The following is a 24669-nucleotide window of genomic DNA, read 5'->3' on the forward strand; positions in this document are numbered from 1 at the left end:
CCATCTCTGCTAAGTCACATGACCTCTATGCACTTGAACCATGACCCCCTTGTAATGGCAGTGAGCAATGAAAAAAGCCCTGCACTGAAATCATTCCAACCTCTTTCGGCCACTCTGCCTTGTGACTTCCATATTCTCAACTTGAGAACACTACAAGCTGAGGTGAGAGAAGCCTTGGTTCTGAGATCTATGTACTTCACAATTGTGTGTATGTATGTATGTATATGTATGTGTGTGTGTCCATCCCTGTTGTACTGTGTGTAGCAAAGCAAACTTGCCAGTGAAATGAACTTATTTGCAATGTTTTTGTCCCATAGGATGATGGGTTACCTTCACCAGACATGGCTTTGATCTTACACAGAAAAGGCTTTGACTGTGGACTTGAGGCAAAGAATCTTGGGTTCAACTGCACTACAAGTCAGGGAAAGGTATTTAGACATTACTATGGCCTGATGGGTCATCGGATAATATATGTTTTAATCAGTTGTAGTCATGGGATACTACCATGCTTATGGGGTGGGGGGGAATAAGTCTTCCTTTCAGTCATCAGTATATGATGTTCTGTGAAGCACAAGTGCTTTGAATGTTATTCTTGCCAGACAGACCAAGCTTTAGACTGCATCCCTACATGGAGATATTTCTTTTATCTGCGTTCCCTACAAAATGTTAATGCAGGCGGAGAGGTTTAGCCATTGATATAAGTCCAAACGATTATAGGCAGCACTCAGATATTATTTGATATTCTCTGATATTCCTCCCCTAAGGATATATACAGTGACTGGACTAAGCACTCCTTAGTGATCTCTTATCTACATTTTTTCTACAGCAGACTCCTTTAGATATACTTTAGAATACTATTAGGGCAGGGGTACACGGGGAGACAACTTTGGGTGACTGTGGGACTTCGCAGCGACGCGTATGCCATCCCACCATCGATTTACATTCTAGACGTTGGGATGGCATTGTGTACCCCTGCCCTTAATGAATAGTCCTCTTAATTGACTGCTTGTAATTCTTCTGTTCCCAGCTCTCTCTTGGAAGCCTCTTTCTGGGGTTGGACATTGGGACAGTGCAGCCGACCTCCCTGACACTGATGTATTCCCTTGCCTTCCCTTCCAACAACAGTAATCCCACAGTCAGCATGGACCCAATGGAGATATCTACTTACCGCCTGCGCTTTAGCTAACCCCACTAAAAGGGGCAAGAGTTCCCAGAGCACAACAAAAGGACTAGTAGCCGGCCATTCAGTCAGTACATGTTCTTATGCAGGATGAAAGGGTTGGCCTCAATCTCTGAACATATCTAGCACTGGAAAAGCCTGGGGAGGTACTTGGCACAAGCGTAAAGGATCTGTCTCCAGTGTATCAGTGCTCAGTGGTTCACCAGCTGCTGGCCCCTTATCAAAAAAGGGTTAAATTCCTAGATGGTGCATCATAGGATGAGCAGAAACTATTTATGATGACAATGCTTTCTAACATTATTTATTTAATGTCTTTTTTTAAAAAACATATCTGGACTTTACACTTGCTGCTGATTTGGATTCTGTCTTCTCTGGAGCGTGTTCTACAGAGGCGAATTCCCTTCTTTATAAAGGAGAACAGAATAGTGACATTTCTGTATCAATTTTATGGGGGGCACAAAAAGTTCTTGTGTATTCATGTCAGTATTCTACCGGCCCCCCATTTGAATTTTTTTTATTCCACGATTCCCTCCTTTTTCATATATATAATGGACATGGATAGGTGATAAAAATAAGAACACACTTAAAGGAAAAATTTTGCATTATGGTGTAAATATTATATTGCCTCTCTTGCTACAGATCATCATAAATACAAACTGACATCACCCCAGATGTTTGCCTCTTTACTTGGTTTCAAAATATTTATTTGCTAAATAAAAAGATATTCCTAAGAAATACTAATGCAGTTAGGCAGATATTCTAAACTGGTTACCTAAAAGGCTGTAGATCATTAGGATAAAATTCATTCCTATAAGTCAAGGATCTCAAACCTTCTTTACTTCTTTTTGTAAAACAACAACAAGTTTTAGTGTGCCACACAAGCATTAAAAGAGTTCTTGGGGATGCCAAATAATAAATATTGGCTATTTGGTAGCCCCATATGGACTGCTTGCCTTGTATGTACGTACGTACAACTTTATTTATAAAGCACCACAAGGGTACACAGCACTGTACAATCTTACAAAATACAAAATTACACACAGGGAGGACAAAAGCCTTCAGTAGGCTCTGCTTGGTGTAAAACTGCATCTCTGTGCTTCCAAAACTTGTCTCAAAGCCAGAAATTTAAAAATGACACCTATTTGAGGCCACTGGGAGCAACGTCAAAGGAGGTGGTGAGCAAATTGTAACTCACGAGCCACTCATTTTTATGACCCCCTAATCTGCAACAGCACAGAAATGCTCTACATCTGTTGTTTCTCTGGCCTTATTGTATGACTAAAGTTAGTTGCTTGTCTTTTTTTAAAATGCATTCTTGTGCTGATAAAAAAGTGGCACAAATGTTAACAATCAGTGGCCATATATTTTTACACTTTGCACCAAACATAGACATACACTGCCCCAATAAATACAGAGATGATATAGAATCATAGCCAGTGAGACCTACCCGAAGGTATGGGCTCCGATGCTCATGTGTCCAAGGCACCAGCCAACGAACATCATGGGTGGGTAGATCCACCTTCGCCGAAGCTAGGGTGAGACCTACCAGGTCCCTGGACTCCCCTTCTCCTTGCAGCTAGGGGGAGTCTGCGTAAGTCTTGGCCTGGGGTCAAGCCCAAAGGACTATGATACCCATCCAGGGTGCACAAATCAAACACAAAAAATGTGCTGAAATGTGCGGTGCCATTGATTGCCTTGGTAAGGCTCCAGCTGGCAGCTGGAAAGAAAAAACTGAGCAGCACTGTGTTCACAAAGGGTAGGCTAGAGGCAATATGTGGGCATCCAATTGGTTGTGCTGTGGCTTGTGCATCATTCAGCCGTACAAGTTAGGGAGAACCCAACAGCTGTAAGGTGTTATGGAGTTCTGTACATAACAAATGCTGGCAGAGTTGTGCCCATGGTTCTGATTTGGTGCAAGACAGACTGCATTTAAATCCTCTGCTGCAAGTGCTCTGTAAATGGAGCTTGATTTTGGAAGGGGTTTGGTTAAATTATCTTGGTGTATGTGACACTGAGAAGGTCTCTGGTCACTGCTACTGTTTGCAGTTCTTACCAAGCCATGGGTAATAACTCATGGGTGAATTTCTGACATACATTCTGACCCTGTGCGGTTGATGAACATACAGAATTCTTTCCTGTCATGATCTGGGTTAAGTAGTGCATCTCTGTGGTAAAAAGGCATTTGATTGGGTCCAGGTAAAATTCAGATAGGCATGGTGCTGAGCCACTAGACCATTGCAGGTGTTTTGTACATGGTTTCGGGGGGGGGGTGGGGGGGAATCAGATGCTGGATAGCAACAACTGACCCAAAGTAAATATGAATTCTTAATGTTTTGATGAAATAGGCTCTTAAAAAACCTGAATTGTAAGTGGCAAAAACTTGGGCAATTTGCAAGAGCGACATTCAGCTTATGATAAATGTGCACACAAGTGTTTGTACTCAAGGGGGTAATGTGTTACTGGATGGGACGCACTCATCTTAAAAATAAAGTGATGGGGCCTAGTGCTATTGTACTCTCTGTGCCCTGTAATGGCAACAAATTACAGCTAGCCTTGCTTTCAGTTCTGTTAAACATGCTCATTACAGCATAGCAGCAATATTGTAAAAAATCAAGGAGGAAATAGACAATGATTGAACAATGTTCTAAAAACATTGCATTTTTATTCTTTGTAGGAGAATGCTATTTCTTCTCCAGTCAGGGCCAGCCTTGCATTCAGGCTCTTTGCTGTCATTATAGATAGAACCTCCATTCTGCAGCCTAATGACAGGTGCTGTGAGTTAGTATTCTTTTATCCAATCTGTCAGGAAACGGGGGGATTGAAACTGAAAAGTTACCGCATAGCCCTAAGTGACAGTCTCCAGCAGATGGTAGCAGCCTTATCATTTTCCTAGAAAAATAGTACTGTGGTTAAAAAAAATCTAGCATTAGTATGAATATTAATTGAAGGACTTTATCCACTTTAATCCACCCTCCAAAACGATACTATTCACTCTGGTATCCTGCCACTCAAGCTTACATTCAAGCTTTACATATGGAGTTTATTATAAAGGAATATGGCAATGGGCAGTGAACAGGTTAATGTTTCCGTGGGGGCCTTAAACTGATGATTTATGGATTTTGCACACAGTGCAGTTGTGTATGGGCTTCCCTTGCTGAATAAACAAGGACGCATCATGTTTGAGAGATGTTTAATTAAACTGTAATGATTGATAATGCAAAACCAGCATTCTACCTTTGTTCCAGCAAGTCCCTGGCCTGCTTCCAGGGGCATAGACTGTAGATTTGGTGGGTACTGGGGGTGCGGGACTATAAAGGACTGTGTGCCTATTCTGTCTGATACATATGGTTTGAAAACAGTTAGATTGTGGGGTGGATTTTCAGGATCTTTTGAGATCCCACCAGGATAAACATGGCCACATTCTATTAATGGTTTAGGATGGATTGTCTGTTCTATGCCTTATGTATAAATCTAAACTGAAAAGAGGTACAAAGCAGTACTGATGCCATGTTGCTTGGGGTCAGAGAAAGGTAATCTCGCAGCAACACTGATTGCATTAAAGACAAATATCCCTATAGACCAGGGATCCCCAACCTTTCTTACCCATGAGCCACAGTCAAAATGTAAAAAGACTTGGAGAGCAACACAAGCACCATAAAAGTTCATGGAGGAGCCAAATAAGGGCTAAGATTGGCTATTAGGCAGCCTCTATGCACACTATCAGCTTACAGGGGGCTTTATTTTGTAATAAATCTTGTTTTTATTCAACCAAAACTTGTCACCAACTCAGGAATTCAAAAATAACTACCTGGTTTGGGGGCACTGAGAGCAACATCCAAGGGGTTGGTGAGCAACATGTTGCCCCCGAGCCACTGCTTGGGGATCACTGCTATAGACCTACACCTGATTAACTTTAACAATCTGCCCTGACTCCCCTATGTTTGGCCCGTGTATAAAACACTAGAGTGGTTGCCTAAACTCTCTTCCTCTGGGTAAGCCCAATGTCCTCAATGCCTCTGCAATACAGTGGCAACCTGACTCCTTTGTGACACCTTATTGAGTAACAAAGAGATACAAGGTTGTCTCCCTCTGAGCTCTGTCCAACACCAGATGTGGATACACACTCTCTCTACATACATCTCTCTACATATAGTATATAATATAGTGAAAGTCCAAACAAAAGGTGAGTTTTACCATGTATTTCTCCCCTGTGGGAAAATCTTTATACTGTTGGGAGCTGGAGAGTGACGGAAGGAGCTCCCTTAGGGCTAGAGTTACTGTCTGCAAAGAGGAAGCAGAGGTACAACTAAATAAGAGCCTGACTGAGAAAGTAAAGCAAGGAAGGCTGTGCAACCCCTGAAGACGGGTGAGTACAGGGGTGACCCCAATATTTGGATGTATCTTTGCTGGTAATCCAGAGTAGGGAGAGTAGGGCTAATTTTATAACATTTTTTTGTTTGTATTTTGAAATGGGCACCCCTGTGGTTCCTGTTGTGAGTCCCACAAGCACATATAGACAGACGGATAGATATAGACATATATAGACAGACGGATAGATGTGCACACACGTATTATGCATACAGAGAACTGTGTTCGGTTATGAATGGATCTGCCCTTTTATGGCTGTTCAGCTGCAATGTCCTCTGCTAAAAGTATTATTGGTATTTGCAGTGCATGACAATGCAATAGATTATATGGGCAGCAGTTTCCAGATATATTTATGCCCAGCTCTAGTTTCCAATCTCTGGGTATTGTTAATCTTGGGCTAATGAAAGCATAAGAAATTTGTGGAGCAGCAGCTCATGCTGAATTGAACTTCCCCTCCCTCTTAATATGCCAGCTCTCTGAAGCAGGGCCCTCCCCCTACTGTCTCCCAACAATATCCCATTGTAACTGAGAATTGTTAGTATATACTAAGGGGGAGATTGATCAACAGTCGAGTTTAATTTGTTTTCACGATTCAAGTTTTTTGCATTAAAAAACCCTGTAAAGTTACGGATCAAAAACTCCAATGTCTGGTATTTATTAAATGTAAAAATCCGCCATCTAAAGCTTGCAAGTTTCTATAGAAGTCAAGGTAAGTTGTCCTAGCCAAAGTTCAGCCATATTTTCAATTCGAGATATTTAAAGGAAAAGTAACACTAACATTTTTTAAGTAAAAAAGCTATTCTACCCTGCCCCAATAACTGCCCTATCCTGCAAACCACTTTGTATTTTAAATGTTTTAATAGAAAATACCTGCTAAAACTTTGCTTCCTGTCAATTGAACTACGGTGAAACGGCGAAGGAAGGAGCTGCATCCACTTCCTATACAGAAGGAAGGCTAGGCTCGATCAAGTTGGCTGGCTCGACCAGTTATTGGTGGTGGGTAGAATAGCTTTTTTACTTAAAAACATTTAGTGTTTCATTTCCTTTAAGTTTAGAGTTTGTAAAGTAAAAAATTTGAGGTATTTAAGTTTTTTTTAATAACACGAGTTTACCACATTAATAAATAACCGAGCATTCGATATGCAACTTTATTCAATTTAGAAAAACAAACTTGCATTCACAATAAATAAGATTTTAACTGTTTGGTTGTGTATTTTGCTGCATGTAATGATGGCATTATATAAATAATAATAATATTACAGTGAGTTACTAAACGTTCCCTGCAGTATCCCCCTTGGCAGCAATGTAAGTGTAGCCCTATGGGCATCTGGTCTCAACCCCGCCCCCCCAGCCCACAAAGACCTCTCCCTCTACCCGACATCACCAAGATCACACCATGGGCCCACGTGCAGTCGCATCCCCACGGTAGTTACACTACTGCTCAGGGCTGCAGAGATTTTAAGATTTCCACTGAGACATGCTAGCTGCGTGAGGAACAATGTGCCGTGATTTACAGGTCGGCCTAAGCAATGGGGTATACATAATTCAAATAAGCAATGGCCTTATTACTTTGCGGTAAGCCAGTTAGTGAACATTTAGGTCAGGGGTCCCCAACCTTTCTTACTCGTGAGCCACAGTCAAATGTAAAAAGACTTGGAGAGCAACACAAGCACCATAACAGTTCATGGAGGAGCCAAATAAGGGCTGTGATTGGCTATTAGGCAGCCTCTGTGCACACTACCAGCTTACAGGGGGCTTTATTTGGTAGTAAATCTTGTTTTTATTCAACCAAAACTTGCCCCCAAGTCAGGAATTCAAAAATAACCACCTGGTTTGGGGGCAACATGTTGGTCACGAGCCACTGGTTGGGGATCACTGATTTAGAGCATTACATCAGGAGGCTCTCTTCTGCCTTCCCCCAGCAAAGTGCAGATTTACCTAGCAAAATTTTGTAACTAAAATATCTGACTTTTTACCATAATCTGCCATGCTTTTTTTAAAAAATGAACAGGTCCAGGTTATGTGCCCACCTTTATTTGGCAGCAGGGGACCTGGGAGCGCGGCAGCTGTAGCAGCACAATACTCTGCAGGGCACAACCCCAGAGCAGTTTGTTTTTTAAAGAAGAGGTGCACCAGCCCAGGGTAAAAGGCCAGAAAATGTAATCTCAGGAGGGCCCCTAACAAATTGGCACACTTTTTACTTCTCTGTCCTTTAAACTAAAGGGAAACTCCACCCAAACACAACTTACAACTTTTTTAAAAGTAGCAACTTTGCAATATACATTAATTGAAAAATACATACATGCAACCTTTTCATTATTTTTAATGTAATAATATGTTTTGGAACAGTTACCCAAGCCCCGCCCCCTGTTCTCCTGCTGATCTGGCTGACTGCTTTGGAACCCAAATAAATCTATCAGTAGTCAACTGTCCTCAGCCTGCCTTCAGCATGCATTTTCCAAATCCCACAATTCCCTGCAATGCATTGTGGGCTATGTAATTCCTGCATGCTGTCTGTAAGCTGTGGAGAAGTTGTTCCTATTTAAATAATGAATTTTAATGAACAATGAAAACATAGTTTACAAGGTGATTTGCCATATGCAAGCTTCCTATGTTTTGTAACAAACATTGAAATAATATTTCCATCCTCTTTACCCAAAATCCGAAAAAGGCAAAAATTGTTGCGTTCCACTGAGGGACAGGAGAGACTATTTGGGAAAGGTATAGTTACTTTCACCATAACAGTGATTATGATTGGTAATAAATTTTATAAAGTCTTTTTTTCTCATCCTAAAATAAAATGATCCCATTATTTCTTTTCTAAAACACTTTTTTTTTGTATCTTTCAATGACAGCGTTTGTATTACATGTATTATTATGATTATTCCTAATGCACCAGTGAACCGCATTTCACAGCATGCCTTTCAATTCTCTTTATTTTTTATACCTGTAACCATTTCCCAAAAAATCATGCCTAAGTGCAGCATCAGGACCAGGCAGACTTTGCAAACCCTTCCGTTGCCATGGAGAGCACGTATTCTTGCACTGATGGAAACCTGTATTGCACTTACAGTACCTCCATGTCTCCCAGAGGAGTAATTATCAGGGACTGGATGCCGGCAAGTGGAAACAAACCATCAATTACATCACGAAACCAGATCCATTTTAAAATGCGGTTATTGAATTAGTAGGAACACAAACACACCAAACTTATATCATGTGCCTGCGTGCCCTGTGTACCAGAAGGAACACATATCCATAGAAACTAAATATTAAACAGAGAACCCGAGGCTGTGTGAAAGTCCCCACAGTGACTCAGATTGTGCACAGCACTTTCCTGCTAAGCTCAGTACCCTAGAGAAACAAGAAAAGCAGCTGAATGCACTCCATATGCAGATGCGAGGACGCTTCCCTCCATATTAAAGACTTATATTTATATTAGGAGACGCTAAAACTGTGTCAGATAATTAAGGACAACAGATTTGTTTTTTTTATCTCTCATGTAACTTTAAAGTCCCTTGCTGGATACTGGGATGGTAACCAAAGCTGAAGGAATAGCTGGAAGGCAACTTTGCAAAGTTCCTGGCAACCAGAAGGAAGAGGGTGGTGTGGATCACAAGCCTGTTCTACTGACACAGGGTAATGGAACAGGGGACCTGATAGCTGGCATCTCCTCTGCAGAAGAAGGTGAGTACAGAGCACCAGGTGTGTGTAACAGTGAATGGGCTGGTTGCATCTTTTTTTAGTCCTGGGAACTTAAACTGTTCCTTGGTTTATCAGCAAATTAATTTCTAATTTTTGAATAAGTGACATTAATAACATCCCCAATTCATGGTCCTACAAATCACATACATTATTATTATCTATGAAGCTGTTTACACTAATTGCCTCATAGGCAGAATCCATAGGCAGCTACATGCCAAACAGGATGCAGTAAACCCAGAATGGATGACTAAAGCTGAATGAGAAAGTTATGTATATATGCATGTATTTATTTATATAATTAACACAATTGTTTACAGTGCTTTACAAGTCGTAAACACAAACAAGGGTATAGTTATTATAAGTTAGACAGTAAAAATATGATTGAAAAAATCTAAATCTATGCTTTAAGTGTTTCAATACACAATTGTGAGGTTGGTGTCTCAAAAAGCTTACAATATATTAAGAAAAGGAAACAAACAGAAACAAAAAGTGTCTGACTTTCCCATAATTTGTTCTTTATAGTAGTTCTTATAGACCTACGGGTGAGATCAGTATTAACCCTAGTATGAACAGGTCACTTTACCTACAAGGAATCCGAGCAACCTATAATCTGGTTACATGTACATGTCATACTAATGACTAGGGTCATTTTGCCTTCTGCTTGTATTCCTCTAAACAATTTTAGTCGGGCAGGAGATATGCTAAAAATGTTTTACATGTTTTATATACTGTACTTTATCGTAAATAAATAGGAATGAGAAGAAATGAATAATACCTTTACTGAATGTGCCTGATCAGTACCATACTTTTATCCATTGAGATATTTGGCGAGTATACAGAGTCCCAGGATCAAAGAGCTTGCAATCTGATTTGAAAGCAGTGAAGGGATTTGCCCAAGTTCATTGCAAGCAGGGGATGCTGGAAATTCAAGCAGCCTGTGACGTTCCCACTGCTCTGTTCCTCCTTAATTAAAGCTGTGAGAGTTTCAAACCTCACTTGAATACATTTTAATAAATTACCTTCCCGGGGGCTGCAAGGCTTTAACAGACTTTGATTTTTTTTGGCGTTGTGTGGGAGAAGAAGGGGCACAAGGTCAAGACCATGGTGAGCACAAACATTTCCATGGTCTGAGCTCTCTAACTGAGCTGTGTTTTGATAGTCTGCCATCTCACAGGATGTTTTACAGGGAATCTCCCTAAGCAGAATGGATTTACAGCGATTTCTTCCTTTCCCCAGTACAGGTAAGTGCAGCACCTGGGCACATTGTACTGTAGCAGTGGAGGCTGTTTCTGCTTTAAGAGTACTTAACTCATTCATTGCCAGTTTGTTGTGCAACATTCAGCTGGCAAGCAGTAAATGAGGCATTTGCACAATCTATTTCCAGAATTTATTTGATAGCTATCAGACATGTATACACCCAGCTGCATACACAATGTTTTGTTTCATTAGTACCCCCTTGGGGTTATTTTACTCAATCAAATACCAGCATGCCATGCACTGTAATGCCAGATTTGGAAAGTATCAGGTAGCTAGAAGTACTGCTACAGAAAGGCCCCCAGACGTGTTTTTAAAAGCCTATTTCTTTTAAAAGGGAAACTAATTGGGCTGGGAGAATAACATGAATTTGCTCCTGTGGTAAAGGCTTAATGGCATTTGCTCCCTGTTTATTGTCACAGGTAATGGATGCAAAAGATAATGGTGCTTGTGGTTTCTTTGTATCCGACTTCCCACCCCACTGCTCCAGCAAACAATGTCCAGAGAAGAGAACTGGTGAGAAGATGAAGCGGCTGAATTCAGGGAACCTGCTCCTGCTGGCCGTGCAGCTCCTCACTTATCTCTGGAAAGGTATCTGACTTCTTAATTGGCACATTTTTTCATCCCACCTCTTTATTTCCAGGGGTCTGCATTCACCTAAAGGACACTAGGAGATACTAGCCAAGGGGCTCTCTTCCACCTTATTTTTATACCTTTTGCATTTAGAAGCTGTGACTTAATTGCCTGATGCCCAAGTGTGTGATATTTATGCTTATTTTTTTCTGAATGCCCTGAACTGCAGCAGCAACTAGTAACAAGTGAAAACCTTTTGGGCACACTTGTTTATTGCATGTAACAACATCTTAGAGTCCAACAGTTCCTAGCATTCAACTCACAGCCTTTAGCTGTCAGTGGCATGATGGGAATTGTAGTTTGATAACCTCTAGAGAGTACTAGAGTTTGCACTTCTGATAGATAATGCTGAAAATGGCACTCTGTATTCACTTGATCATTACAAGAGTTATGATTACCTAGACTGTTTTCTGAATTTCCAACTTGTAACTGTGTCACCTTGGGATTCTAGTTGTATCATTGAATTAAACACATATTTAAATGTATATATATATATATATATATATATAATTTTTTTTTTTTTATTTTTTTTTGGTTTCATGTATGTATATTGATTTAGTCACATAAAGCAGAAGCAGTACTATGTTATGCAGGGAAGTGCAGCTCCCAATATCATCTAATGATTTGTAGCTTTGTACAATATGGGGTAGCAAATGTTTCCTATGATATTGATTAATATAACAAATCAGCAGCTTCTATTTTTCTAGATATTTTCATACGCACATGAATGAAAATATTAATGCACACCAACACAAACACATGTCTATGCCAGAAATGAGTTGCCAGAGCCCATTACCAGTTGGTACACAAGGTATAGTGAAGGAAATACTGTATACTTTATAAAGCACTGCTGGCAAGTGGATTGTTTGGAAATATTAAAAAATCCATAGAATATGATTTTAAACCGAGCTGGGTAAGTACAAGGGCAAGGTGAGTAAGAAAAGCCAATCAGAAGCACAGCAAATCCTGCACGCGTTATGCTTTGAGCTTTATTAAGCTCATCAGAAAGGTGCTTTCTGCTGTTGATTTTCATTGACTTTGAGCATTCATATGCTGCTCGATTACATAAGGATGCATCCAATCATGCACAGCTTAGTAAATTGCCTAAGGAACTCTGTCAGCTGTACTGTCAGTCTGGGCAGGGTTTTAACCCTCTCCTGTTCTAAAGCAAGGGGAAATTACAGTATAAGGCTCCACTTGTTCCTTGCCATCAGTAAACTCTGACCTTACAACTGACATATACACTACAGACTGAGATTCAAAATAGGCCTTGGCAATTTAAGTACACAGAGGCCCAACCAGCCCCATACAGGCCCCATTAATGGTGATTGTCTATGGCATTGTAAAACAGCCACTTTGGCATTTGCCAGTATCTACAAATTGCCAACCTATTGATCAGAAGGCCCAAATTCCCTTCCCCTCAGAGTCTGAAAAATGTTGCTCTTCTTGGATAGGCAAAGTATATTCTAAAATGATCAAAATCTAAAATGTACAGGATTGCAGTCAAAGTGAATTACCATAAAACATAGTTGAGGTGCTGCAAAATACCACAAACGTTGACTATGTCTATGTAATGCTCAGGCCATCCTGATTTAACTTTTGGCTCTGGGGTACAGATGTAACATTTGGTGCCCATTTTGATATACAGAGCCATACAAAATATAGATTTTCAGGCACCAGAAATAACAGCTGTATCATCTGTCTGCTCCCCAATGGCATCCCTAAGCTATGTTCTCTGGTAAAATAACTTTGGGAGCAACCATTCAAAGAAACTTTACCTTGGTCAAATGCAGCACAGATAACTCTTTGGCATTACTGCTTTAGTGTGCTCTTTCTGTATGTTTGTGTATTCCTGAATTATAAGAAAGAAATTAGCATAACAAAACTCCCAAAAACATCTCTCATTGGAGGACTGGTGCAATAGGTCTGATAATCAAATGAAGTCTTGTTTATATGGAGATTGCTAATACATAGCCATTTGTCTTTAGCATGTATAAAGTGATTAGACTCCTTGGATTCATTACTCTGAAGATATTTTTATACAACAGTGTCTAAGTAAATTAGAAATTGCAGTGTTTATTCCACATGCCTTGTAGCGTGCAGTCTGCTCTGACTTATTATGAGTGCCACTGAAATCAGGGACATCTTGCTTGGTGAATGCTAATGGGCTAAATGAATGAACTGGAGAAAACATGTTTATTTGGGTTCTTTATTATCAATGCATATCCAGTAACTAATGTCCTTTTAAACTAGCATGTTAATAAAAATATAGTAATTAGTTTTAAGAGGGGACAGCATGTCTAAGCCATTCAAGAAACAGTTCCAGTCTATGATGTATTAAATGATGAACAGGATCTTTTTTTTTTTTTTTTTTTTAAATCTCCCTTGCATGTGTACAATACCTTATATTCCTTCAGAGGGACTTTGACAATTTTATATATTGTATGATGCTGGAACTTGAAGGCAGTATGCATCTGGAATGAAGTAAGAGGAGTGTCACTGAGGTGATGGACTAGTATTTATAGTAAGAATATGCTACTTTTTGGGAAAAATGCTTAGCACAAGTATAATGGTCACAATTGTTACATACAAATAAGCAACCAGTGCATATTCTCTTGCCTTATAATTTGTAGTCATTAATTTCTTTGCAACTGCATATATTTAGAAAAAAAGGGGAATTTCCTAGTAAGGCCAAATAAAAAAATGATTTATTTCACCTACTTTTTGCAGTACTAAGGGCTTAATTATCACAAAGTGCCATACTTGCCCATAATGCAATTGCCCCCATTGTCCCACCAGAATGTAGCATGAAGTGTTGCCGTTATCTCTGTTAGCAGCATTGCACTTTTGCTGCTCTCCATGCTACCGTAGCCCTCTAGTCTTTATTGCAGTTTGTATCTGTTGTTTGTTCTAAGGGCCGTGGCAGACAGGGAGATTAGTCACCTATATGTTCAGGAATATTTTAGACTTTGTGAATGTTAGGGCCATGACAGACGGGGGGGATTAGTCGCCCGCAACAAATCTCCCTTGTCGTGGGCGAATAATCTCCCCGATATGCCATCCCACCGGCTTACGCGGTGCCGAAATCGCTGAAGTTTCCTCTCAAGGCAACTATGGCGATTTGGGAAAATCCGCCGATTTACATTCTAGCTGGTGGGATGGCATTTTGGGGAGATTAGTCGCCCGCGACAAGGGAGATTTGTCGCGGGTGACTAATCTCCCCGTCTGTCATGGCCCTAACATTCACAAAGTCTACAGCAATCAATGGAACTTTAGTAAATATATATTCCTGAACAACTCTCAAAAGCACACAATATGAACATTATTTATATATAATGCTTCAAATTGCTAATCCTTCATGCCCACACCAAAGCAAATCCATTATTATATTATTATTATTATTATTAACATGTATTAATAAAGCTTCAACATATTAGACAGGGCTGTACAATGAAGGGGTGCACATAACTTCATTTCCAAAAAACATTCGACACTGGGTAAAATATAAATAAAAAGAGACTGGGATGATTTGCAAATCATTTAAACCTTATTTTTAATTACAAATAGTACAAAGACAACATGTCAATTGTTGCAACTGAGAACCTTTTATTGATTTTTAAAAAAAATATATGCTAATTTTGAAATCCAGTAACACATTTCAAAAAAATTAGATGAGGGTTATAGTTCTGAAAGTAAAATGTCGCCCCAGGGTCATATTTTTCACTTCATAATGAGCCAAATGTTTTTAATGGGTGTGAGGTCTGGGCTGCAGGCAGGGCACCAGTTTAGCACCCAGACTCTTTTACAGAGCTATCCTGTTGTAATACATTCAGAATGCGGTTTGGCATTGCTGAAATAACAAGGCCTCCCCTGAAAATTATATACCGGTATATGGAGTTTGAAAGGCAGCACACTCACCCAAAAAAAGGGCCCGGTGCTGCTGCAAAAAATAATATCAGCATGTAGAACACAGAGCACTCATGGAACTTAAATTATGTGCAAAAATTTAATTGTGAAAGTTGACTTTTTGGTCCTACACAGAGGACCTTTATCAAGCAGGACCGAAACACCAACTTACACCATTACCATGAGTGCTTTGTGTTCTACATGCTAATACTATTTTGCTCCCCTTGCCATGTGCACTAAGGCACCCCCATACTGTAATGGATGTTGGCTGTTTAACTGTGTGCTGATAACAAGCTTATTGGTCCTTCTCTTTAGCCAGGAGGATGTGGCATCCACAATTTCTAAAAATAACTTCACATTTTGATTGGTCAGACCACAAGACAGTTTTCCACTTTGCCTCACTCCATTTCAAATGAGCTTGGGCCTAGAGATGGTGGTGCTGTTTCTGGATCATGTTTATATATGGTTGCTTCATTGCATGATAGAGTTGTAACTTACATGTGTGGATGCAACTGCTCATAGACAATGGATTGGGAAGTATTCCTGAGCCGATGCAGCGATTCCCAGTACAGAATTATGTCTGTTTTTAATGCACTGCTCTCTGAGAGGCTAAAGATCATGCCTATCCAACATTTTTATAAGTATCCCTCCAACAAAAAGCCAAATGTGAGGCTTATGTTCATTAAGTCTCAATTCTTCTGCACACATTTGAGGTCAGCATGTTCTAGGTTATTTTCTATACCTTCCATTTGAAAATGTATACTTAGGGGCAGGATTATCAAAATGTGAGTTTAGAGCTTAATTCTTAAAAACTCACCCACGTTCTATTTATTCCTATTCGAATTTTAGAAGTGTATTTATGAAATGGTGAACTCTAACGTTCACCCATTGATAAATACACTTCTAAAAATCACACAGAAATGAATAGAAGATGGGTGAGTTTTTAATGTATTAAGCTCTAAACTCGCATTTTGATAAATCTGCCCCTAAGTATTGTTTGCAATGTGTATATTGGAGAAATAAATTAGAAATTATTAGATTATTCATTACTTTTATTTGGTCAAATCAGGTGCCAGCTATGACAACACACATGTCTTGTGCTTGAAGGCAGAGAACATAGACAATATCAGTCACAAAATCTCAGCCTTACCTTAGAACTTGCTCATTCTGACTGTCCCTTTTCAATATTTCAGCATCCTCTATTAATGTCCGCACTTGTGAGGGCTACCCAGGACAAGGTGACCTCTATCACTCAGGATTTCATTGCCCCCGCCTTAGTGACGCTCCAGAACACATGTACTGCTGCTGGCCAGGAAATGGAACCCTGAAATACTGCTGCAGCCAAGAAGAATATGAAACCCTAATGAAAGTAAACCTGTCAGAGCTTCTAACCACCTATATACACAGGTATTTTAATCTCTTATATTAGTGCATTCTATTTTCTATTTATTAGTGTATTTCTATGTACCCTTTATCCATTATTCATAATGGAAATTAACTCTGCAGACCCTGTAACCCTGGAGGGGGGGGGGCGTTATTATGGAATCCATAATAAACTGAAGTTTACTGGGGATCAGGAAAATGTATTTGCAACAAAAACAATTTATTTTGATAAAAACTGGGAAATGTTCACAAATGAAAGCATCTGTTCACTTTTGTGTACACTGTAACAGGGGTTGCCTATCAAAGGATAAGCAGAAGTAGTGCCCGTTAGACAATCGTGATTTTTTTTTTCCAGTAATGGTCCACACAGTGGTGTTTCTGGGGCTTCTGCCACCTCTTGCACTTGTCTCACTTATTCTCAGAGCATGTTGAGATGGGCCACCAGGGCTGGATTTCAGGGGGCTCAGAGGCCATCATTCTTTTATGATTGCCAATTCTACCTCTGTAGAATTTATGGAATGTGGAAGTCAGGTCCTTGAATTCAGGGCTGTAGTTCTATATTCTGCAGCAAGTTAGTTGCTAATCTTTACACACAGAGCATTATTTTGCATTTATTTATATGTGTAAGTGTAGTCATACTGCTTCCTCTGCTGAGGTTAAACAAACTGTCCAAATGTGCCAGTGAAACAATGCCTTTTAGTGGCATAGATTATTGTAAAAAACAAATGAAGCATATACCTAATATACCCTTGCTAAACTAGGCACGAAAAGCCACCCACATCTGTTGATTTTAGAATTAATAATTGATCATAATAAATCACTTTAATGGGTTATGCATGATGATACATAAAGCTCATTTGTCACTAGCTTTGGGTGCAGAAATGTCTTCTGTGCAACCTACATACTATTACATTCCGCAATACATAACCTGATGTTTTGGCAGCAACCAACTATAACCCCTAATTACTCTAGCTAAATATATGTCACTGCTTTCGCTAATAGTGCAATACATAACTTATAGATTTAAAGTAAAAATAAATCTTAATAAGTAGGGTAAAAATGTTCCACATTATTTTTTTTAAATTCTGTACCAGCTGGGGCAGTTCTGCATCCCTTCTTGCTCTGAGGCAAGTCTTCCAATGCCCCCCTCGCTTCCCATGCCTACCGATAGAAGCTACAGCTCATGTCGAGGGGAGGTTGCAACACCAGTGCAGGGAGCTCTGCACTAAAAGAATCTTTGGCTCTTACAAGTTACCAAGGGTGGCTCATGGTAGCAGCACCCCTGGTACCAGCCCAAAGCAACCACAGGCATTTATCAGTGGAGATTAGTGCCTCCAAAGCCCCAGTAGCTCCCTGTCTTCTTTTCTGCTGATTCACTGCACATCGGGGCGGGCCACACACAATACCATCACAAGGAGTCATTGCCCCACCGCACAATGACAAGCAATGGGGCAATGACAAGAAAGTGCTGACTAGGGGTAGCCAGGAGAGGTACCTGCCTGGTGCCCCCTCATTGTTGCACCCTAGGAAGGTGCCTCATCTGCCTCCCCCTAGTTACGGCCCTGCTGCACATGCTCTTTGCTGCTGTAAGTTACTAAGCTTAGGGATCAACTCACAATACCAGAAACCAGTGCATTCTGCATCAGAAATTAATAGTCAGCCCGGCAGCATCAGCTTCTATGTCAAGCGAACCTCATTTTCTACTTATTTACAACAACCCCTAAGCAACAGCTGCCGAGAGCACACTGAGCATGTGCGTGTCACTGACATTCCTAACAAAATCTAACATGGTGATTCCCCTGTGCACAGAATTATTACTATTATAGATATTCTAAATCTTTAGGCTGGTGCAGAAAGTTCATTATATAATAATATGGCATTTGTACCATATTTGTTTTTAGGGGTTAGTTAGGAACAGTAACATCAAGAAATTAAACTGTATCAAAGCAATTAAAATATAATGTACTGCTGCCCTGCACTGGTAAAAGTTGTGTGTCTGCTTCAGAAACCCTACTATAGTTAATATAAGCAAAACTGCTAAATGGCACAGGTTACTTAGCAGATAACAGATTCGCTCCGTGAAACAACATTTTATTGGTGTACAAGAAACCTGTGCCTTTTTGCCTTTTTCAATCTTGAATTGCTGCCACTGTGGCTACACAGTAGCGTATTTATATAAACTATATTCTGAAGCAAACCCAGAACTTATACCAGTGTAGTACTATACAGGCTATAGAAGCCTAGGAACTGCAACCATTCATTTTGTGAACATAACATCTTCCCTTAATCTCACAGGAGCCCTCTCCCCCTGCTTGGCATTGGTGTGTATGGCCTCCTGATCCTTTCTCTGATGATAGTGGATTTCCTCTATTACTACAGGATTAACAAGAATATATTTTACAACATGCTGAGTCACACTTGGATCGGAAAACACCTTGTACGCTCTCTTTTCCATAGTAACGCCCAGGGCAGCATTCGGCACAGTAACAAAGGTGTGCGGATAGAAGCAAAGGAAAGGCTGGCAGAGGATGTGAGCTGTGATAATCAGAGACCTTTAGAAGACAGAGTGTAAGAAGATTGCGGGGGCGGATTAACAAAGGAAGCCTGGCAGAGGCTAGCACCACTTGCCTGCTGCCGATAAATATTGAAATATGAATCTGTTAGAAAAGACAGAGACTTAGGATATGTGACAATCAGAAGGTGGAAATAGGAGAAAGAAAACACAGAACATGTGTAGATAATAGGAGCTTGATAACGGATGAGTATAAATGCTATTATAATAACTTGTAGAGAGAGGCAGGTAGGGGGTGGGGGCTTTCATCTCATTAACTCTTTATGATCTAGAAGGCTGATATTTCATCTCTCTGTTATCTGAGACCCTTACTTTTATGTTTTATTAAAAATACCTGCTAAAGAACATGGGGATATGTTTAAGCAAATGTATCACATAATTTGTAAAAATAAGCTTTATTATAAACGCCACACTAGAAATTCAGAATAGGGTGGCTTCATCTATGCTCCTCTAGTTGTGGAGAACTACAACTCTTAGTAAAAGGAACTTATAATTAACCAGAGCTGGCTATAATTCCCTGGCCCTATATTTAGGGGCCGATTTACTAATCCACGAACGGATCGAAAGCATCCGAATGCGTTTTTTTTTCGTAATGATTGGTATTTTGGGGTTTTTTCGTCGGCGTCGCGACTTTTTCATAGCCGTTACGACTTGCGCGAAATCGTACTGTCGCGCCGAGTACAGAAGTTTCGGATTCATTCAAGCTTCAGTATCGTGACTTTCCTTGGGCCAGGTTGGAGCTGCAGAGTGCCATTGAGCCCTATGGGAGACTTTCCTTGGGCCAGGTTGGAGCTGCAGAGTGCCATTGAACCCTATGGGAGACTTTCCTTGGGCCAGGTTGGAGCTGCAGAGTGCCATTGAGCCCTATGGGAGACTTTCCTTGGGCCGGGTTGGAGCTGCAGAGTGCCATTGAGCCCTATGGGAGGCTCTCCTTGGGCCGGGTTGGAGCTGCAGAGTGCCATTGAGCCCTATGGGAGACTTTCCTTGGGCCAGGTTGGAGCTGCAGAGTGCCATTGAGTCCTATGGGAGGCTTCCAAAATCATGCGGAAAAAAAATCAAGTCGGTTTGCCCGCCGTTTACGAGCGCTCAATACGAAAAAGTCGCGACAATTCGCGCAAGTCATAACGGCTACGAAAAAGTCGCGCCGGTGACGGAAAAAACCCAAAAATACGAAAAAGTCACAAAATGTTCATTTCCAATCCGATTTTTTCCCATTCGGAATTCGGATTCATGGATTAGTAAATCAGCCCCTTAGTGTACTGAAAAGAAGGCATTTGCCAGTAGCAGAAAGGCCCCACAAAGGAAAATGTTTTGAAAAGTACAAAAAACGTACTTTAGGTAACAATTGTTAATGTTTTCAAAATTGAACTAGAACTTCCATCCTGTTGGGGCTAAAAGGCATAAGATCTACGAGGGTTGACATACATAGATGAGGTCTAGGGCAAGAGAAGAAAATAAAACTGTAGAATGGCCAAGTCATGAAACAAGGCATACAGATAGAATTGCAGGTTTTAGCAGATGCAGAGAAGTTAATGTCAGAAAGACATGCCAAAGACAGACTGGGAGTAGACTGATATTTACATTTTGAAAAAGTGATGTGTGATTTACTAACACACACTGTTATTGTATCTGAGTGTAAGAATATACATATATGGAATCTAATATCCAGAAACCCATTATCTAGAAAGCTCTGAAATACAGGAATGTAATTTTCTATAAAGACCTATTTAAAGGAATACTGTCATGGGAAAGCATGTTTTTTTTTTTCAAAACACATCAGTTACTAGAGCTTCTCCAGCAGAATCCTGCATTGTAATCCATCTTTCAAAAACACAGATTTTTTTTAATTTTTTATTTAATTTTGAAATTTCACATGGGGCTAGTCATAATCTTCATTTCCCAGGGTACCACAGCCATGTGACCTGTACTCTGATAAACTTCAGTCACACTTTACTGCTGAGCTGCAAGTTGGAGTGATATCATCCTCCCTCTCAGCAGCCGATCAGCAGAACAATGGGAAGTGAGCAAGATAGCAGCTCCCAGTAAATATAAGAATAGCACTCAATAGTAAGAAATCCAAGTCTGGCTTGGGACTCCTCCAATTACATGGGAGTAGGAGAAACAACAGGTTTGAAACCTGAAAGCAGTTCTAATGTGTAGCACTGGCTTCTTCTGAAAGCTCAGACTCAGGCACAATGCACTGAGATGGCTGTCTACACACCAATATTACAACTATAAAATAATACACTTGTTGGTTCAAGAATAAAACTTAAAATGGTAGAGTGAATTATTTGCTATGTAAACAGTGTAATTTAGAAATAAAAAGTATACTATAAATATCATGCCAGTATCCCTTTAAGCACACAATTGTAATTTTTTTAAATTACCATTTTATAGCATTAATGTTCCTAGAAACAAGCAAATGCCCACCTATGCACTGCAGATGCCCTCATAGTAAGTTAAAGGAGAAGGAAAAATTTAAGTCACTGGGGGGTGCAAAATGTTAGACACCCCCCAGAGATTGTAATTCCTTAACTGATAGTCCGGGCTGGTGCTCCTGTAAGCAAAAAACTGCACCGGACCGAGGTACATCTGTGTGAGCGATCCTCTTCCTGGTTCTTTCTTCACGTGGATACACATGCGCAGCAGGGCCAGAGCTACTGGTAGGTAGAAGAGGCATGTACCTCTTTCACCTACCCCTAGTCTGGACCATTGTCCCCACACTGCGCCCTTGTGCCCTTCACTGGACATTGGAAAGCTGAAATTTACCAAAAAGCTGGCTATTTCACTTTACTGCACATCTGTTGTCCCCAGGATCTTGAAGAAAGAAAAAGTGGAAGAGAATAGCTCTGTGGTGTTTGCTGAGAAGAACCCTAGGTCGGTGCCTCTGGTACCAGAAAACTGCACCGGTCTAAGGTTCCTAAGTAAGTCACTGCATTACACCTGCATCACTGTGACACCTCCAGGGATTTAAGCTTTCCTTCAACTTTAAGAAAAGAAAGATGAACATAATACAGTATATGTACTGTTGGCACACCACTACTTTAGTACCAGTGATATGTGGTGGTCGCTGCTGCGCTTACATATATACTGGTAGATCCAGCAGTCCATAAAGTATAAAGGTACAGAGTGAAGCAGATTTAGCTAATACAAGTGTTTGAGTTTTTGTGCTTAAAATTGTGAAAATCAAAATTTTGCAATTTTTGCTGCTAAAAACTCAAATTGTGATCAAAAGTCAAACTCAAATATTGATAAAGCTGTCCCTTGGGGCTGATTTACTAAGACACGAATTCGAATTGGAAAAATTCCGTTTGGAAAACGAACATTTTGCGACTTTTTCGTATTTTTTGCGATTTTTTCGGCGCCTTTATGACTTTTCGGAAATTGTTGCGACTTTGTCGTTACCAATACGATTTGCGCGAAAAAACTCGAGTTTTTCGTAGCCAAAAGTTCTCGAGTTTTTCGCTCGTATCTTGTCGCGACTTTTTCGTATTGAGCGCTCGTAAGCGGCGGGCGAAACTTTCAGACTTAGCATGATTTTGGAAGCCTCCCATAGGACTCAATGGCACACTGCAGCTCCAACCTGGCCCAAGAAAAGTCACCATACTGAAGCTTGAATGAATCCGAACGCTACGAAAAAATCCCAACATTTTGCGCAACTTTCGGAATGGCAACGAAAAAGTTGCGATAATTTTCTAAAAAATAGCCAAATACCGATCATTACGAAAAAAACGCAATCGGACGCATTCGGCCCGTTCGTGAGTAAGCAAATGTGCCCCTTAGAGTGCTAAGCCTACTTTAATCCTTGCTTTTTCTTTATACTGTTTTTTTGCTACCTTCAAGCTGGGAGTAGCTTCAGTGTCCCTACAATGGCTACAGTCAATACACTGCACACTTGTATCTAAAGGTTCAGATGCAGGCAAAATTTTCACGCTGATCTGTATTTGGACAATTTTCAATGCAATTTCCCACATTTTGACACAGCTTCCCTTCACGTTCACAATTATGCAGGATTGTGGGAAATGATGAATCCTGGGCAAAAAAATGGCATGTGAGTCTAAATTGCATTAGTGGTAACAGGGACTCAGTTGTTGCACAGAACTATGGTTATTCAATAACACATTTATAGAACCTATTAAAGAAAAAAAACAAAACAAAAAAGTAAAAGTTATATGGTATCTGCACCTTAATGCAAATATAGCCTTGGTATTAACTGTAAATGAGATGTGGCAAGTGTAATTTTGAATGCCTTAAAGCAATATTTTAAATGGTTATTGCTAATAAACCAATGTAAACCTTTATAAACAATGTGCAATTTAGGTATCTTATAACAAAACATGATTGTGTAATATATACCCTATTTGTTCTTTTAAAAAGTTATTTCTTTTATAACTATGATGTAGATGTGCCGGATGAAAGTCTAAACACGGTCATTCATTTTTTATACAGTTAATAAACTTTATGATGGACCCCTTAGCAAGTGACCTGGCTGATCATATCACTGTGACTGCCCCTGCCACCGCTGGGGTCTGAAGGGACCCCTCCCACTTACGATCCTAAGCTGCTCATATCTCCCAGTAGCTGTAATACATCAAAGATGGCCGTGCGCTCCACTGAAATTTCAATGAGGCAGAGAGGCAGACAGTGTTGGGAAAGAAAAAAGTTTGTGGTATTTTGCTTGGGTTTAGTAATACTTTCAATCTATCTATTTATGCAGCAACCTTACTGGAATGTTTAGGGTTAATGGAGTGCTCATTGCCATTTTGGTATCTAAGTGCAGGTATAGCTCATTAAGATTTCTGGGCTCTCTGCCACAAGCTACTTTTTAATTAAGTTTGTAGCTTTTTTAGCGCTCAGTGCAGGAGATCAAAGAAAAATGAGGGACTTTTCAGTATGAATCCGGGGCTGCGGGCTGCGTAAGGCCATGTGCACATGGAGCATTTTTCTCTGCCTGAGTTTTTCTGTAGGCTGAAAGAAGTGGATCTGATTCCTTATGTAGCTCTGTTTACCTGCACTGAAAAGTACAACTTCTGCTTGAGTGCAGGTACAGAGTGGAGCAGAGCAAAGATCGGCTAGAAAAAAGCAAAAGCAGGCATTTTTGGCCCGACCTTCACTCCGCTCTGTGTACCTGCACTTAAGCAGAAGCTTTTCAGTGCAGGTAAATGAAGCTGTGTAAGGGATCAGATCCGCTTATCTCATCCTGCAGAAAAAAACACGATCTGTGGGAAACGAAGGAAATGCTCCATGTGTTCATGGCCTTAGGGAGTGGATCCACTTTTCTCGGCCTGCAAACCCGGCTCTCCATGTTCCCTCAGCCTAATTAAAATTGAGTATGCTAGATTCACTAGTCACTAGTAGGCTGAATGGCCATGGCATGGGAGTTAGGCCAATTTATGGCAATCACCATAAATATGCTGAAAATGTCATGCAATTCTAGCAGATCAGTGCAATGGAGTGTGATTTGGGTCAAGAGCAAATGGGCCACAATTGCATCAGGTTATCCTGGTGAGCTTAAGAATGCTGGAATTCTGGGGAAACACCATGCATTGTAGGTATAATTTGGTCACTTCATTTTAATCTAATAAAGATACATAACTTGCTTGTGTGCAATACAATAATAATTCAAAGAGCATGCCTTCAGCATACACTATTAGTTAGCCCACTCTCT

The 24669-nt window shown here is 40.3% G+C and overlaps 1 protein-coding gene across 2 annotated transcripts; it reads left to right on the plus strand.

The window, feature by feature from the left end:
- The first annotated feature begins 8572 nt into the window (after positions 1-8572).
- LOC101732256 (protein shisa-like-1a) lies at positions 8573-19605 on the plus strand. 2 transcript variants are annotated; one of them, XM_012959536.3, is made up of 4 exons: positions 8573-9235; positions 10930-11098; positions 16240-16453; positions 18725-19605. In XM_012959536.3, exons 2-4 carry the CDS (start codon positions 10933-10935, stop codon positions 18999-19001), a joined length of 657 nt encoding a protein of 218 aa, XP_012814990.2. In that variant the 5' UTR covers positions 8573-9235; positions 10930-10932; the 3' UTR covers positions 19002-19605. The 2 variants fall into 2 exon arrangements, with proteins under 2 accessions (XP_012814990.2, XP_031755078.1); XM_031899218.1 differs by lacking the exon at positions 8573-9235 and adding an exon at positions 9740-10494.
- The last annotated feature ends 5064 nt before the right edge of the window (positions 19606-24669 follow it).

Source organism: Xenopus tropicalis, chromosome 3 (genome assembly GCF_000004195.4).
Source record: "Xenopus tropicalis strain Nigerian chromosome 3, UCB_Xtro_10.0, whole genome shotgun sequence".
NCBI lineage: Eukaryota > Metazoa > Chordata > Amphibia > Anura > Pipidae > Xenopus > Xenopus tropicalis.

Coding starts and splice junctions, on each gene's coding strand:
- LOC101732256 (XM_012959536.3), top strand. CDS start 10,933: ATGGATGCAAAAGATAATGGTGCTTGTGGTTTCTTTGTATCCGACTTC. Junction 11,099..16,239: donor CCTCACTTATCTCTGGAAAG/GTATCTGACTTC, acceptor TCAATATTTCAG/CATCCTCTATTAATGTCCGC. Junction 16,454..18,724: donor CTAACCACCTATATACACAG/GTATTTTAATCT, acceptor TTAATCTCACAG/GAGCCCTCTCCCCCTGCTTG.